The 15,604-nt window shown below is 38.3% G+C and overlaps 3 protein-coding genes across 8 annotated transcripts in view; 1 reads left to right on the forward strand and 2 right to left on the reverse strand.

Moving 5' to 3' along the window:
• LOC122982006 (CDK5 and ABL1 enzyme substrate 2-like) overlaps positions 1-1,964 on the reverse strand; it is a 49,799-nt gene extending 47,835 nt beyond the window's left edge. Inside the window, exon 1 of one of the 4 annotated variants that reach the window (XM_044350942.1) lies at positions 1,423-1,953. Coding sequence is in view for 1 of the 4 variants with exons in the window: in XM_044350937.1 (XP_044206872.1) it covers positions 1,423-1,794 (372 nt within the window). In the remaining 3 variants the exon portion in view is untranslated. Of the gene's footprint in view, positions 1-1,422 lie in introns of all 4 variants that reach the window. The other 3 variants (XM_044350941.1, XM_044350937.1, XM_044350940.1) reach the window with 3 other exon arrangements.
• On the forward strand, positions 18-8,055 carry LOC122982004. 3 transcript variants are annotated; one of them, XM_044350934.1, is made up of 6 exons: positions 18-353; positions 2,295-2,453; positions 3,314-3,412; positions 4,614-4,642; positions 4,753-4,917; positions 6,944-8,055. In XM_044350934.1, the coding sequence occupies exons 1-6, from the start codon at positions 170-172 to the stop codon at positions 7,139-7,141; spliced, it is 834 nt and encodes a 277-aa protein (XP_044206869.1). In that variant the 5' UTR covers positions 18-169; the 3' UTR covers positions 7,142-8,055. The 3 variants fall into 3 exon arrangements, with proteins under 3 accessions (XP_044206869.1, XP_044206868.1, XP_044206870.1); XM_044350933.1 differs by having other exon boundaries at positions 19-353; positions 4,614-4,651; XM_044350935.1 differs by lacking the exon at positions 18-353 and adding an exon at positions 1,571-1,652 and having other exon boundaries at positions 4,614-4,651; positions 6,944-8,044.
• Positions 8,056-11,638: 3,583 nt separating this feature from the next.
• LOC122982001 (CDK5 and ABL1 enzyme substrate 2-like) overlaps positions 11,639-15,604 on the reverse strand; it is a 35,271-nt gene continuing 31,305 nt past the window's right edge. Inside the window, exons 9-10 of the mRNA XM_044350927.1 lie at positions 15,517-15,601; positions 11,639-14,465 (exon numbers count right to left, since the gene is read on the reverse strand). Coding sequence (XP_044206862.1) covers positions 14,319-14,465; positions 15,517-15,601 — 232 coding nt within the window. The 3' untranslated portion in view covers positions 11,639-14,318. The remainder of the gene's footprint in view (positions 14,466-15,516; positions 15,602-15,604) is intronic.

A 15,604-nucleotide genomic window follows, 5' to 3' on the forward strand; every position in this document is an offset into this window, starting at 1 on the left:
AACAGCACTGCAGGATGGAAACATTGGTCTCATCAATTCAGAAATCCACAGTTTTACAAGAACTGAAGGACAAAATATCACAGTTCAATGTCCCTATACCAACACTGGAGAAAGGAAGTACCTCTGTACTGTAAAGTATGTGAACATATGTGACAAATACATTTTTGAAATGTATGATGTCAGAGATCGAATAGGCAGATACATCATGGAATATAAAGAAACACCTGAAGGACGTCGTCTGGATGTGACCATCACACAGCTGACCAAATCTGACTCTGGACGTTACGTGTGTGGTTTGGACAAACCTTTCTGGTTTGACAAATACAGGGAGTTTAAGATCAACGTCACAGATGGTGAGTTTCTACTGAAAGTCATGAAAATGTTTCTTCATGTTTCTGGAGGTCAGAGCAGGCACAGATTAAGAATGCAGAGGCCCCTGGGCACAAAATCCTGGAGGCCCCCCCACCGCTCCACACATGTGCAATACAGGTTTTGAATGATAGGTTTTCAGCGTAGGCTACTATCGGTTGGAAACACCTGTATGTTATACAGGATTTACACTAACAGGCTACAGCCTATGAACACCTGTAGATATCTTCTATCATACAGGATTTACAACACATGACTGCAGCAATACGTTCCCGGGCCAACAGCAACAATATCAACACATTAGCATACAGTGTGTAGCTCAATGGCATACACAAGCAACATGAAGCAACAAAACACAGCCAGCAATACTGACCACAACCATCTTTTGATACATGCAGACATGTGGAGCAGCAATAAACAGTACATATAGGTCAAACACAATAATCATTATGTTGATCTTGATAAAAATGTTAAAGATGCAGTTATGGGTTAGTAAAATGGTAATTTACACTTAACACACAAGCCATGCAACACAGATTTAAGGACACGAATATAGAAAAACATATCAAGTAAATAAAATACTATACCATAAAATGGCCAACCTATGTCTATGGATTTTCTCAGTTTTTAAGGCTTAAACAGGATATAAACAGACAGACAGACCTTATTTTGTGAGTTGTCAGATTAATAAATGTATTCTTTGATTTTGAAACAGTAGACTTAGGGATGAACGCTGGGCGCTGGGATGAACTTGACGTGCGTGTGCGGTGAGAGGCGAGAGGTTTTTCTCTCACCACGCTCCCCAGCACCCTGCTATCACTGTTCTGACAGAGCAAGACGCTATATGTCACATGCCCCTGTGTTGTTGTCATTTAGCCATGTGGTTAAATCAATGAATTTTATCTTATGAAAAAATACCCCAGCACAATTTTTAACAGTCCTCTCAGTCACTTCATTATGGCGCCTGAATGGTTGACATAGTTAGCTAAAAGTATGGTTGAAATAGGTAAAAAGTAAAAGATAAATTGTGGGGCTTCTAAATTGTTAACCTACCCGCCACCAGGTCTCTGCCATCCGCATCAGTGTCGGGCTCAGGTGGAGATGAGGGTGGAGCAGTTGGACAGGTGGCCCTGCTATCGCAGGGCTGTGGTTCTCTGCCTTCTGTCTCAATTTCATGCTTATGCTCAGCTGAACTAGCTGCTGCTCCTCCTCTTCGCTGTTAGCATTGTCCTCTCCAGGCTCTTTTCTAGCAAGCCGACTTTTGAAAACAGTGGAGATGGATGGTATGTTTTTCCAAAGTTCAATGTCTTTGATATCCTTTTCTTTTTTGTCCTTCTCGTTGCTGCTCCAACGTTTGTTGTCCATGATGTTTGAAGTATTTGAAGATGTTTCACACGCTGTCAGCTCAATTCCCACAGTCACCATCTAACCTGACCTGACTCATCGTCATCATCATGATACAGACACAGCCAGCAAACCAATCATATTTTTTTCTTATTTGCAAATAAAGTAACTGCATTGATTGGTTTGTATTTCAGCACACACACTAATTTATTTGATTTTCAAAAAAAAGAAAAGGAAAGCCAGGAAGAGGCCACAGTTGGTGGGGGTTTGGAGGGTGGGTTTTAGAGGTTGGAGGCCCCCAGCATAATCCCGGCTTTGGTCAGAGGAAAGTTTTCACGTTTTTCTGACTGCAGCTGATATTTTAATAACCTGCTATTTGGTCTAGCAAATCAATGGGATGATTGATACAGTAAGTGTCCATTTACTGCATCAGTGTTTTCAGGAATAAAAATAATGAACTGATTATTTCATTTAAATGTCGCCATCAGTTTTTAAGCAGCTGATCAGCTAAAGGACCATTTATTTCTCTCATCAGGATTTCTTTTGTATCAGTTTTCTTGTTTCTTTTTTGTTGTTAACAGCTCCACCCACTTCAAAACCAAACTTAACTCTCAGACCTTCTTTAACGTCAATTCAATCAGCCTCCACACCAACAACAACACAGAGTTTGAGAAGGAGCTCCACTGAAACGCCCAACCAGTCTGAAGAGCAGCAAACTGAGACACCAGCTGGAGGTTCAGGTACATTTACCTTTGGAACTTTACTTTTACTCACAGAGACAGAGGACTCTCCTAGATAAGTTACAGATTATTTTTTCCAGCAAAAACAAAACCCTCCAAAGCTGCTAAACCAGCCTAGTATTTCTAGGCCAGTGTGATGGTCAGTGTGTAAATCTGTCTCTTGTCCCCCTGCACGTACCACATTGCCAAGCCTCCACTTCACTCTCTACATCACATTTTTAAATATTCTGGCATGAGGCAGCCAGACAGAAGTTGAGGGTGTACATACTCTTTAACCAACACCTGCCAGACAATCAGAAAGATTTCTGTGACTAAGTTTAATGTTACATGTGCAAGTACATGAATTTGTTTATTTGCATGTTACTTTTTTTTATTTCAGTGTTGTTATAATGTCAGTAGTAAAGCTCAGTTGGTAATACTGCAGGTGTTGCTATTAGTTCAGAGTCCATTTATGCATGTTCCCAGATACAACAGTACAAGTCAAAAGCACCTACTCATTCAAGGTTTTTTTCTTGTTTTTTTTTTATTTTTTTTTTTACTATTTTCTACATTGTAGAATACTGAAATAACTATGAAATAACACACATTGAATTATGTAGCAAACAAAAAAGGTGGCTTTTTTTGAGGAATCTAAACTTTTTTACACTTTCTTTGCTTACTACTTCATTCCATATGTGTTATTTCATAGTTTTGATGTTTCCAGTATTGTTCTACAATGTAGAAAATAATAGAAATAAATAAAAACTCTTGAATGAGGAGGCGTGCCCAAACTTTTGACTGGTATTTTATATGCAATGTAAAACTGAACAACAAGCATCGGTGTAAACCATAAACCTGTTCTACTGTTCAAACTACAACAGATGTGCTGCTGTACGTGGGTCTGACTCTGGTCGTCATACTGCTCCTGTTCTCTGTGGCTGTGCTGATGTACTGCAAGAAAAGAGCCTCTAAACCCAAAGGTGAACATCTGAAACTATTTCTAACAAACTAACTTTCACATGTGAAACAAATATTCTCACAAACAATGTGCAATTTGTACTCAGCTGGTCCATTTTCAGTGTATTGTTTCAAGACAAACTTTTCAAAGGTACAGTTTATTTACGAGGTAACAACTAGGTAAATGAATGCATAATGATCCAGGCAGAAACACAGTGTGCCTTCACAAGAGTTTAAAACTGACCAAATTATGCTCAGGTGGACTTTAACGACACCATAAACCAACTCTTGTACCTCTTCTGTCAGCAGGTGTTAAAAAACATTTAATCTTATGGCAGCTTCAACATTTCTGAATCTTGTTTTGTCTGTTTTCACCAAGATATTCTCCAGACTTCTGTGATGACACAGAGATATGACCACATGATATTAATCTACAGGGGAAAGTTATATTACATGTCACCACTGCTGGTTTCATTTTACATTAAATATTGTCACAGTTCAACTATTTAAAACTATCACACAGATTAATCACAAAGTTAAATACTAAGTTTATAAGATGCAGGTAAACAGACAAATCTGTTGGACTTACATTTACAACTTGAGTAAAAACTCTGAGTGAAAATTCACATTTCCTGCAACTGTTGGACTTCGTGAGTTAACAGAGACAAAAGGAAAATAGATTTTGAGTTGCTGATAAGTTTGGAACAGTCCATGTTGGTTATTGTCTAAGTTGTGCAGTTTGTGTGTTCATTTACCACAAACTGTCCAACTGCCAAATTCACATAAATAAAGTCAGGAGTAAATTTGCTTCACATTTCTGCTAAAACACATCTTTAAAGTTTGGGTTAGCAAGCTTTAGCTAACTAAAAGCTATCTTTCTAGCTACTGTTGGTTATGGAGTAATGGCTTAAAGGAGCAAATAACTGAAAAACAAACACAATATACAGTTTTCAGTTTTCAATCTCCTTTTCATACATTCATTACATTCAACTCAAACATCAGAATCATACAACAGGAAAGACACAGAACAAAGTGATGACTGTGTCTTTAATGTGTGAATATTACTACTGTTGTTTTTAAACTTGTCATCAGAGTTCTTCAGATGCTCAAACAGGAATGGGCAACAGTAGTTCCTGGAAGATTTTGATCAGAAAGGACTAAAGTTTCTCTTTGACAGATATTTTAACAGTTTACTTAATCTTGAATCTTAATCTTGTTTTTCAGAACCTCTTGTGGAAACAGAATATGCTGATGTCACACGGGTGAGTTTGAGTGAATTTGTGACATCTGAGCATTGTTAGTGTTTGTGAAACCAGCTGATATTAATCCAAACCAAACCCCTCCTCTTCTTCTTCTGCTGCAGGCCAACCGAGTGTACGAGGAGACCAGAGAGGACGGCAGACAGAGCAGATCTCCTCCTGTGGAAATCTCTTCAATTTACTCTGCCAAATTCACCAAACCAAGTGGAGTCGAGACCTCAGATGACTACAGCTTCACCGCTGCCACAGCATCCCGTCCTCTGAACAAAGTAAGAAAAGACTATCACAGCATTTTAGCTTTGTGGTTAGAAAACAGTAGTGTTAACCATTCCTGCATCAGCATCCACATCATGGTCGGGAGGCACAGGGGAGACTTTGTTTTCTTCTCCAGGGTCGAAGTTGTAGCTACAGTAGTTTTTTTACTGACAAACTGTAGCTTTAAGAGAACATTCACTACCTGCTAACTCTGCTCTGCTTCAATCAGCAGCTTCTCCACTACATTTATTTGACAGCTTTAGTTACTTTTCAGATGAAGATTTGACACAATGGATAATATAACAAGCTTTTAAAATACAACACATTGTTAAAGATGAAACCAGCGGTTTCCAACCTTTTTAATTTCTGACGTCTTACAAAAAGCAGTGTGTAGTCGGGGTCACATTTCACATGTCTATGAGTTGTTAACAGCTCCACCAAATAGTGATTTTTCCCTATAAACTTCTCACATTCTTTCATTTCAATAAATGTTCAAATGATCCAATATTTCACCAAAAGTCAAAGGTTAGAGAAAAAGTCCAAACAGATTTGTGTATCAGAACTTTGTTTTTTCTTCTTTCCTCTCCCATTAATCATCTCACGACCCCTCAGATTTATCTGGTGACCCTTTGGAGGGCACAACCCCTAGGTTGGGAACCACTGGACTGAACTAGCTAACTGTATATAAAGTAGTGTAAACTAGCTCCACCTCCAGCAACTACAACAGTAACATGCTGCTCTAACACTGATGATTCAGTATTAATAATCTAATGATGTCATATATAATAATATATCAGTCAGAGGGACCAAACCACTACTTTTACTGCAATACTTTAACTTCTTTTGAACTTTTACTAAAGTAGGATTTTTCATGCAGGACCTTTACTTGTAATGGAGTATTTTTATATTGTGGTACTTTTACTCAAGTAAAGTTTCAAGTTTATAGCACTTTAAAAAGCAAACAGGTTTTACACCAAAGTGCTTCACAAAGACAAATGTGTACACATACAAGCATGAGGACATATATGTGTATAACAGATGATTGTGAAAAATAGAGCAAGGTTAAAATAGAAACAAGTTTAAATGCAAATTTAAACCCAAATAAATCAGATAGAAATAAAAACAGATTAAACACAATTAAAAGCCGGAGATAAAAGTGAGTCTTAAGGTTGCCATGTTAAAATCCTAAAATGGCATCCAAACTAGTTGTAATGTCACAAATCAGGCTCGTCCCTTAAAATCAGATTTTCAATGAGCACAGAGAAACTTTCCACTTTCAGCAGATGAATGTGAAAACATCCTTCTAGTGTCAAACTCTGCATATACATGATTCTGCACAGTGAAACTCAAACATCCAACTGTAGGAACGAGAAGAAACTCTAAAGTGAATCTTCTCCCTTTCAGCCCCAGTTTCAGTTTTACCAAACTGAAGGCATACAGTACCTAGCAGCAAATCCGATAACTACACCTTACTCCTGTGCCAGGAATAGCTTCTTACTTCGTACTTAGAGATGGGTTCTGATAGCTGATTCCATTTTGGATCCTGTTCATGTTCGGCAAAAATAACCAGATCGATTGAACCAGAACAAATCTCTCAACAAACCTTTTATCTTTTCTCTCTCTCTTTTTATTAGCAAAGTCCAATAGAAAACATATACTGTAGGCAGCAGCTTCTCACTTTTAAGATAAAGAGGAGCCTGTTTTGGGCCGTGTTTGAATGATTGACAGATATCTCAGCCAATAACGGTCTTTGGTGGTTGCTCTCTGCTCGTCCCACATCAGCTGCATCACCTTCAGTCCCAAAAATTAGTTTTTCTTGTTCCAAACAACTGACAAAAGTGGGATTAGCACATGATAGTAATTTGCGCACTCAAGATAAAAAAAAAAGTAATCTTTTGGAACTTTAGAGTTCTGTTGGTTATGTATATTTAAAGAAAAGAAAATGTAATTCAGTTACAAACTAAAATAGAAGATTTAAGTGGCTATTAAGACTAAAACAGTCAATAAGTTATAAACCTTGAGCTCTTTGTTTTCTTCCAGACTGAAGACAACTCGAGTGAACTCGTCTACACTCAGGTAGATCTTTCCAGCGGTGCTGCCTCCTCACACAGCAGCGCCCCCCGTGGTCATGCTGATAATGTTATCTACTCTGCACCTCGCATACACACTGAAGCACAAACTGATGCCAAAGATGTTTCAGAGTCTTTGTACTCCAATGTTAATTTCTCTCAGCAGTAGTGACACCCTGTTTACTCCCTCAGTGGCCAACACGTGAACAGATGGTTGTTTGGATGAGTATCACTCACACAGAAAAAGTTTTTTCTCTCAGTGACATCTTATAAGAAGTCATTCATAATAACAGTTTGCTTCAGGTTAAGAGTCACTTTAGCTACTTCTGTTTTTAGCTAAGCCTATCTTAAATCCTGTTAAGTTTTTAAAGTATTATTAAAGTAAGTTATTTTCTTAAAGATAAGTTATTTTTGTCAGTTATTGTAAGGTATATTGAAAACAGACAAGGAAAAAGTAATGTAGTGGTGGAACAGGAAGTTCAGCCTTTAGATGTGGATACATATCTGTGAAGGAGAAGATCATTACTTTAGCTCCTGGTATCTCTCTTTTCTATGTTTCATGCCTCCAGAATTACAGATCCAAACTGAAAGAGTTTTGCTTGGCAGAACGTCGTCGTAGGTCGCTTACTTGCTTACATAATGTTTGCTAATGATGCAAGCTTGCGGTGATGTTGTGCAATTTGTTCGCTTCCAGTTCACCGTAATTCCTCTTATTCACCTCCTTCTGCACCTAAAATCAGCTGGCAGTTATACTTTGGTTATTAAAAAAAGTTTAGATTGAAAACTGATCTTTTCTCCTGAGATTCCAGGAGGGATAGTTAGTGCTTTAGTCGTTTAGGTGAACTGAAATTATTTTGGTCACTGCTGGCAAATAAGCAAAAATATATTAACATGGTTTAACAAAGCTAACAGTAAGAACAGTTATATCTATAAGCTCTTCTGTCATGTAACTGTACAAATATATATGTGATATATTTTTTGTTATTGCAGTTTGATGTGTATGTATGGATGCTTCACTGCTGTGTGAAACAAGCTTCATTTGTGGATGATGGAAGAATATTGTGAAATAAATATCAATAATTGATGCACCATGAGGATAAAACTTCAGTTCCTGATTCTTTCCAATCCCACAAACAGGTTCTAGTGGGAGCTAGCTGATGCAGTTGTAATGTTATACAGGAATAAATAATCATAACTTCAAAAGCAGATTATTTTAACCTACGTTATCTCAAATCAAGGACTATTTTAATGCACAACTCAGCAGGTGATTTTTGCTCCTCAAGACTTAAAAGGGCCGTTTTAGTTGAAGACTAAACCTTACTTCCACTTAAACGTGTATGAGAAAACGAGAGAATGATCATGATAATGGAAGCACAGCGCAGAAGACGGAGTGATGCGTCATCATATTTAAAAATAATTCTGTCCAAACTCTGACTAAAACTGAAACTAAAGCAGAGTGTTTTGCAGAAGTCTAAACAAGTTACTAATTCAGACACTTTGTCGCTGTGAGGAAAAGCTCCGCTGTCTGTCTCACTCTCACTACGGGTTGGACTGAACTCAAATGGTGATCTGAAAACGTCAGATTTTTTCACTACTTGTTTTTGTCAGTTGCTGAAAATAGAAAAATGATCATTGATAAAGGCTGCTTAAATGTAATCACCTGATTGCGAGGACTGTATGATGATAAGTTTATTTTAAAGAGACAAAAAGTGGGGTAGCAAAACCATAACTTTGCTCCCACTAATTGAATAATGAGGATGCTCCACTTGCTCCATTGCTCAGGCACTTGTATACTTGTAAACACAACACTGTGTTATGTCCCCTTAAGCGTACCTGAAGTAAATCAATCAACCAATCGTCTTCCTTCGAAGCTCCGGCTGACTGAATGCATTTGGTGTCCTCTGGGGATCAGGCAAAACAGATAAATCAACAGCACTAATTAGATACTCCATGCATATCAATTATTAAATCGAGGGCACACATTTTTTTTTTTTTTTCTTCCTTGGCCCCTCCTGGCCTCCGTACAAGAATATTATTATTATCACAGCTTCCTCCCCTTTACTCTCCAACCTCGTTAGGACACAAACAGCATCTAATTGAAGTGAAAGAAAATGAATTTAGTAAAAGAATCACTCGAAGAAAAGCTTTAAATCACATATTTTTAATGAAAATAAACTTAACATGTATTGTACATTGGCAGTTGTAACAGCATATGGTCTTTATCTTTTACAAAATATTTTTTTTTTTATAAATATCGTCATCTATTAATCTCCAATTTTGCATTCAAGACTAACTGTCCTGTAATGTAACTACACAGTAAACAGCTGCTGTTAACAGTGTAGTTAGTACAAGACACTGAAAGCAGGTTGATATTGTTGAAGGTTAATGTCACATTACATAAAAATACAAACTACTCTTGTTAAATCTTAATTTGTGGTGTCCTTAATCTGTTTCCATCCGGCTCACTACATGTGTTGTGTAGAAAAGAGGCAACAACAGCTGAACCCAAACTAACATAAATAATATTAACACGGATTGTAATGCCTTAACTGAAATTTTGCCAAACTGCTGAATGGCTCGTCCGTATAGTCAAAAAAAAAAAAAAAAAAACATAATGCAAAAGTCAAATAAATTTAACTTAGAATTAACTTAAAATGTAAAATCAAATTATAAATGGAAGACAAACACTTGGTAAATATTTCCCTTTTCAGCCTTACGGTGCTCAAAGAAGAATAAAATATCTATTTGACACAAAAGAAACAAACTAAATACAACATGTGGGTGTGAGGTTTAAATAAAGGAGTATTAGGTGAAAACGCTGTGGCACGTTACAGGTAAACACACTGAGGAGGAGGAGGAGGAGGAGGAGGATGAAGGTCAACTGAGAGAATAAAAGCTGCATAGAATCAATATCACGAATCTCTAATGTAGAGAAGACGACTTTGGAAGACCGTGTGCCGTTTCTACTCTCAAGCAGAGTCCTGTAGTTAACAAGTTGTCTATTGAAATGCTGATTTTAGCATCTTTTGTATTTATTGCCAAAATTACTTTTTCCCCTCTTTCATCGTTTTTTTTTTTTTTTAACTACGACAACAGTTTAAATATACGACTCTGCTCTGAAGTGTCTCAGTGCAAACCGTGGCGTGAGGATTCTTCACCACTTTTGTCAGAACAGGAGAGAACATTAAAAAAAAAAAAAAAACTGGCCTCCTGTCTTTAAAGGACCACACCAGTGTTTTAACAAGCCTTAGCTTCCAGACTTAGCTTTAGCTTCCAATTTCCAAAGTGTGTTGCAGAATTTCATATTTTCAAACATGATTTCTCAACTTTCAGGCAGCCACTGCTTTCACTTCTGCAAAATCAACTAGCCTTGTCTTGAAACACGTGTGTGTAATTTGTCACAGTGAACATCAAGTCTACAGTGTCTTTTTCAGTTACGTGTCAGTGCGCTTTAACTCCAGATTGACAATTACATAACATAAACAAAATACGTAGACTTGACGTGCACTGTGATGCTTCATACAACTTAAAGAGTCTACTATGAGATTTTCGAATGGGAAACATTGGTATGGAAGGCGAAACATGACAAGTAACTGGTACGGCCCTTTTAAAGGAAAAGTTTTCTTATCGTCAGGAAATTCCCGAAGAAAATCAAAACCAGCAATGAATTGATCCTAATTACAAGTATTGTGTGTGTGTGTGTGTGTGTGTGTGTGTGTGTATCCAAAGCCTGATACACACTCACCGAGCACAATCCAATACAACAGCTCTGCCATAAATTTTACTTTTTTTACGAAGCTTATACGTTTTCAGTTTTTCTTGACATTGTCAGAAAGGTGATAATTTTACTTTATGTTTATTATTGAGGTCACAGTGGGTGGTGATGGTGGTGTAGTGGAGTGCATTATATTGAAGGGGGCTCCATCATGAAGGGGGCAAAATATTAGGAACACTTTCAATATAATGTACTCCAGTACACCACCACCGCCACCCACTACGACCTACATAATACACATAAAGTATATTTGATATTAACCAAACTCAAACAAGAAGCTTTACACATCTGACCAAAAAAAAACAGATGCTTAGTCGTGACCTGTTGCGTTGTTTCGATCGTGTAACGGAGCTTTTTAAATCTAAAGCGAACGTGATCAGATCTCCTGCTCCAACATTTACGTGGAGATGAACCCAGACTCCGAAATACAAAGTTCCCTTTTTAACACACTAGAGAAATAACACCAGTGGAAGAACATTGACGTGAAACCTCGAGATGAAGAAAAGTGTTTTAAATCCAAAAGTTGAAATTAAAATGAACGGGTGTGACGATACTTTGCATCGTCTCTTTGATCGTTTAAAACACGATTCTTCATCTGGAGTATTATTAGCAATAAATAAAGTTCAGTGACTCGGTCAGTTTTCAATATACAACAATACAATAAGATACTTCACATGTAGAAAAATATTATTACACTTGTTACTTAGTGAATTAAAAAAAAAAAAAATCAGGATTGTGAAGCAAAAAGGCAAAGTGCAAAAACAACAGAGGCCTTATAGGGAGTGTTTGTGCAGTCGTTTTCCAACATGGCTGCTAGTAACCACTAAAAAAAAAACACAAAACAACATTTTAAATGCTCAAGTAAAATGTTCCATTAAGTCCTGACACCAGTTTACTGCTTAAACATCCTGTTAGAGGCCTCCGCTTGGTTAAATGTTTGTCCCTTTTTATGATACAGTGAGAACTGAATAAATAACATCGACTGACTTTTGACACATGAAATGAAATGTTTTTCTAAGGTAGTTCATGAACAGAAAGGTCTTTTTGGTAGTTGTGATCTTCCTGTTACAACATGTGTTGTAACCTGTTCCTGTTACAGTGCAGAAAGTACGAGGCCGTCTGCGACCACAGTGAGTTCCACTTAACACGAGTCTTTACAGTTACTTTGTGTTTCAGTGTCTTTACAGGATTATTGTACCGAAAGTGTGCTGATGTGTCGGTTTCAGGGGTTTTAAAGCCGCCGTGTTTTGCGTCTCTTCACCTCGAGCGCTAACGCTAGTCAGCTCTGCTGCACAAAACGTCAAATGAAAACGACTAACCCCATATATCAACCAAATCAGCCTGCCTCTGCTGTGATGTGACTTCTGTTTTCCACCTCTCGGGAGCATTAAAGACCGCAAAAGGAAAGTCCGTTTGTGTCCCCCGAATTTGGAGAAGTTGCGTCTAAAAGAAGCATTTGGAACAAGACAGGCCTTGTTGTGACCCGTTATCACGTATTTCAGTGTGACCTCAAAGAAGCACACGAGATGGGGAAGTATACTAATCTTCCAGGAAGTCACTGTGTTATTTCCTCTTGAAGACCTTTTGACGGTGACAACAAGCTGTCAGAAAAGAGGAAGGGTGACAACACGAGAACAGGACAGAGACCACAATACAGATAATAATACATCGAGAGAAACCAGGAGGCCTGTGACTAAAAAGTTGCCGGCTTGAATCCCTGGGTTCCAAGGGGAAGAATTTTGAAACAACTTTCCTCTTCTTGAACAACGACACTTCAGGTGCCCTTAGGCAAGGCACTTAAACCCTTAAACTCCTGCAGCGGAGCTTCTGACAGCAGCTCAGTGAGAGTGATTGTAAAGCTTGCTGATGCTTAGAAATGTAAGAGACCCGCTGATTCGTTCAGTAAATGAAAGAATGCAGAAGGAGCAGCGAAGCTAGTGAGTGTAAATATCTTCAAAAAAAAAAGAAGAAAGAAAAGTGCTGACATTAGAGTCGGAACAATGTGACACTACGATGAAACCACACTTCATAAAAAATGAACGGAAGGTATGACATCAGAGAAACAAATTTCTCCGTTTGATATGGGAGCTAATGCTACCACGGTACTGACATAATTTCTCTTATGGCTTAAAAACCTGTTAAAAGGAAGACATGATTCAACAATGACTGCTTCAGTTAAAACTGAAGTGCAGTAAAATGATTGTCGGATGCACAAGACCCATGATTACGGTTAGTGACTGTCAACAGCTTTAAAGCAAAAATAACCAAAGTGTCATCTTAGAAACCGTCTTCAATATTTCTTAGCATTTTAGCTCTTGGAGACCAGTGTGCTACAAAGGCAACAATCTCCAAACTGTTTTAGAGCAACGACTTTAAAAGTACGTTTTGTCCTACAGTACAGTAAACTCACCAAAAAAAAAAAATTGGGAAGCATTAAAGACAGCTGTTTAATTACAGCTGTGAGCTTGTAATGTTTCTGGACTCTTTCTCCTCTTAAGTAACCCAACTTCACCCTTAAATTTCTAGATTTCTGTGACAAGCTGACCACTTTGCGAGTGAACACACCAGATTTCACTTTGTTTGTAGCCTGACAGGAATCACTGTCAGACGTTTTACCCGTCAGTTAAAAGGTTTTTCCATTGCAGCAGTATTTTGTCTTATACGAGCTCTCACGTTTTGTCAAATCCAGCATGTGAGGGTGGATTTGTTTTTCAAAAGGTTGAGCTGGTACATTCAGGTAGCAGTGACACATACTGTATGAAATGTTAATGATTCCAGTGGAAAACCAAAGAGTCATGTCAGATCCAGAGCTGTGTGAACAGGATACAGGTGCAATGGAAAAACCTGACAGAAAACAGGCTTCAGCTTCACAGTTGGAAACAAAAGGCGACAAACCGGCCTCACCTCGAGGTCTATTTGGTCGTTTAGTTTTGGAGCCTTCCGTCATATCACATGATCGAATATTTTCTGAGCGTTGCATGACAGGATTTCTTGTTCTTGTTCACTTAAAAGTTAAATGAAACCTCGAGGTGAGGCTGGTTTGTGAACGTCTGGTTGTTCTTTACAAAGTTTTGGCCAACTTGTTACTCACCTGCTCCACTGCAGAGATTTTACAAAAGAGGACTTTTTCCTTCAAAACCTTAAATGTAACCAAAACCTGCCATGCAAGTTTAAAAAAAATATTCCTTAGAAAGTAAAGTCTCTGCCAAGGAGCCGGTGAGTAAATAGATTGTTTTTTTTTTTACAGGAAAGATGGACAAAGATATGATTATTTTTCACAGGAAGTGAAAAAAATTAAATATTCCTTTTAAGAGAGACGTGATTTTGAGGGTTTGAGATGAGCCGTCGATCACAGTGTGTCGTCGCTTTGGTGTTTCGGTGGAGGAGAGAAGAAGGTGATGACGCTCTCTCTCTGTCGGGCCTGCCGTCTCGTCACGGTGCGGCCGAACTTTGGTGTCCGCCTCGTGAGTGGAGAGGAGGATGATTCCTCGGCGTGTGATGAGGATCCGTCCGTCATAGTGTGGAGCTGGAAGGTGCTGTTAGTCCCTGGAGGGAAGGGATCGATGTGCTGCTATAACTGCTGCTGCTGCACTAACCGTCTGTAATGAGGCATGACTTTACTCTCGGGGAGGTAGAGCGCCATCTCCAGGGCGACCAGGATGGTGAACTCAAATGAAATCAGCTCCCTCCTGCTGATCCTGAAGCGCTCCTCCAGCTTCTACAGGACACAGAGCGACACACACACATGTTAACATCTTTTATGTGTTTTCTGTTTTTATTTCATCTTTTCTTTCTTATTGGCTGATAAAATTCAGGATTTTGTACATTTGATGTTAAAATGCGCTGGTTTTGTGAAATGTTTATTTGATTTCTGTGTTTTGTCAGATTTCATCGCTTGTGAAGTTTTGCTAAAATCAACAAAATACTGAGCCGACTGATTCAAAAGTATTGAGTAATGAGGTTTAAGTTATTTGTTATGAACGTTGGAGTCAAATATGCAGATTTGCTTGCATTTTATTTCAAATTAAACCTCATTTTTTGTTTCAGAATAAGTTGTTTGAAGACACTCGTCTAACATCTGGTAATCTAACATCTGACATCTTCAGATAACTTGTTTTGTCTGACCAACAGTCTAAAACTACAAAATATTCAGTTTATAATGATATGAAACAGGAAAGATGCAAATCTTCACAATGGAGAAGCTGGAATTAACATATGTTTGATATTTGGCTTTGAACTGATTATCAAAAATGTTGGAGATTAACTTTCTGACTAATCAACTGATCTTTTTTTGATAAGGATCCTTTAAATGTTGTTATTAAGGAAACTTAACAAAGATATGTGACTTGTCAGTGCTCTCTGGTGGACAAACTATGTAACAGAGAACCAGTTTCTAAACTACTTCAAACATATCTTTGATATTTACTGACATGTACGCTGATACAGATATGACTGTGATAAGCTAAAACTGGCCTGATAGCATTGATCGTGCTGATGTATCCGTGACAACAACACTGCTGAGGTTTGATTTTCACTCTCTCTCTCTCTGCGTGTGTGTGTGTATGTGTGTGTGTGAGGGGAGTCATGAATGCAGCACAGAGACCCTGCAGGTTGTTTTCCACCTGCTCAGGTAGATCAGCTTCACAAACACCTGAGCGAGAGCAACATGATATGAATGACAGGCAGAGGTCACCGCTGTGATCTGAGTGTGTGTGTGTGTGTGTGTGTGTGTGTGTGTGTGTGTGTGTGTGTGTGTGTGTGTGTCTTACATCGATGAGGTGTTTGACCTCCTGTTTCTTGAGGTCACTGCTGATCTTAGCAGCCAGTAGGAGGCAGGCAGCTGACACCAACTTCCTG

Source organism: Thunnus albacares, chromosome 5 (assembly GCF_914725855.1).
Source record: "Thunnus albacares chromosome 5, fThuAlb1.1, whole genome shotgun sequence".
NCBI lineage: Eukaryota > Metazoa > Chordata > Actinopteri > Scombriformes > Scombridae > Thunnus > Thunnus albacares.

Excerpts from the sequence above, each read along its gene's own strand:
- LOC122982004 (XM_044350933.1), top strand. The coding sequence starts at position 170 with ATGTATGATGTCAGAGATCGAATAGGCAGATACATCATGGAATATAAA. Across the intron at positions 2,454-3,313 it reads GACACCAGCTGGAGGTTCAG|ATGTGCTGCTGTACGTGGGT; the intron begins GTACATTTACCT and ends AAACTACAACAG. Across the intron at positions 4,652-4,752 it reads AATATGCTGATGTCACACGG|GCCAACCGAGTGTACGAGGA; the intron begins GTGAGTTTGAGT and ends CTTCTGCTGCAG.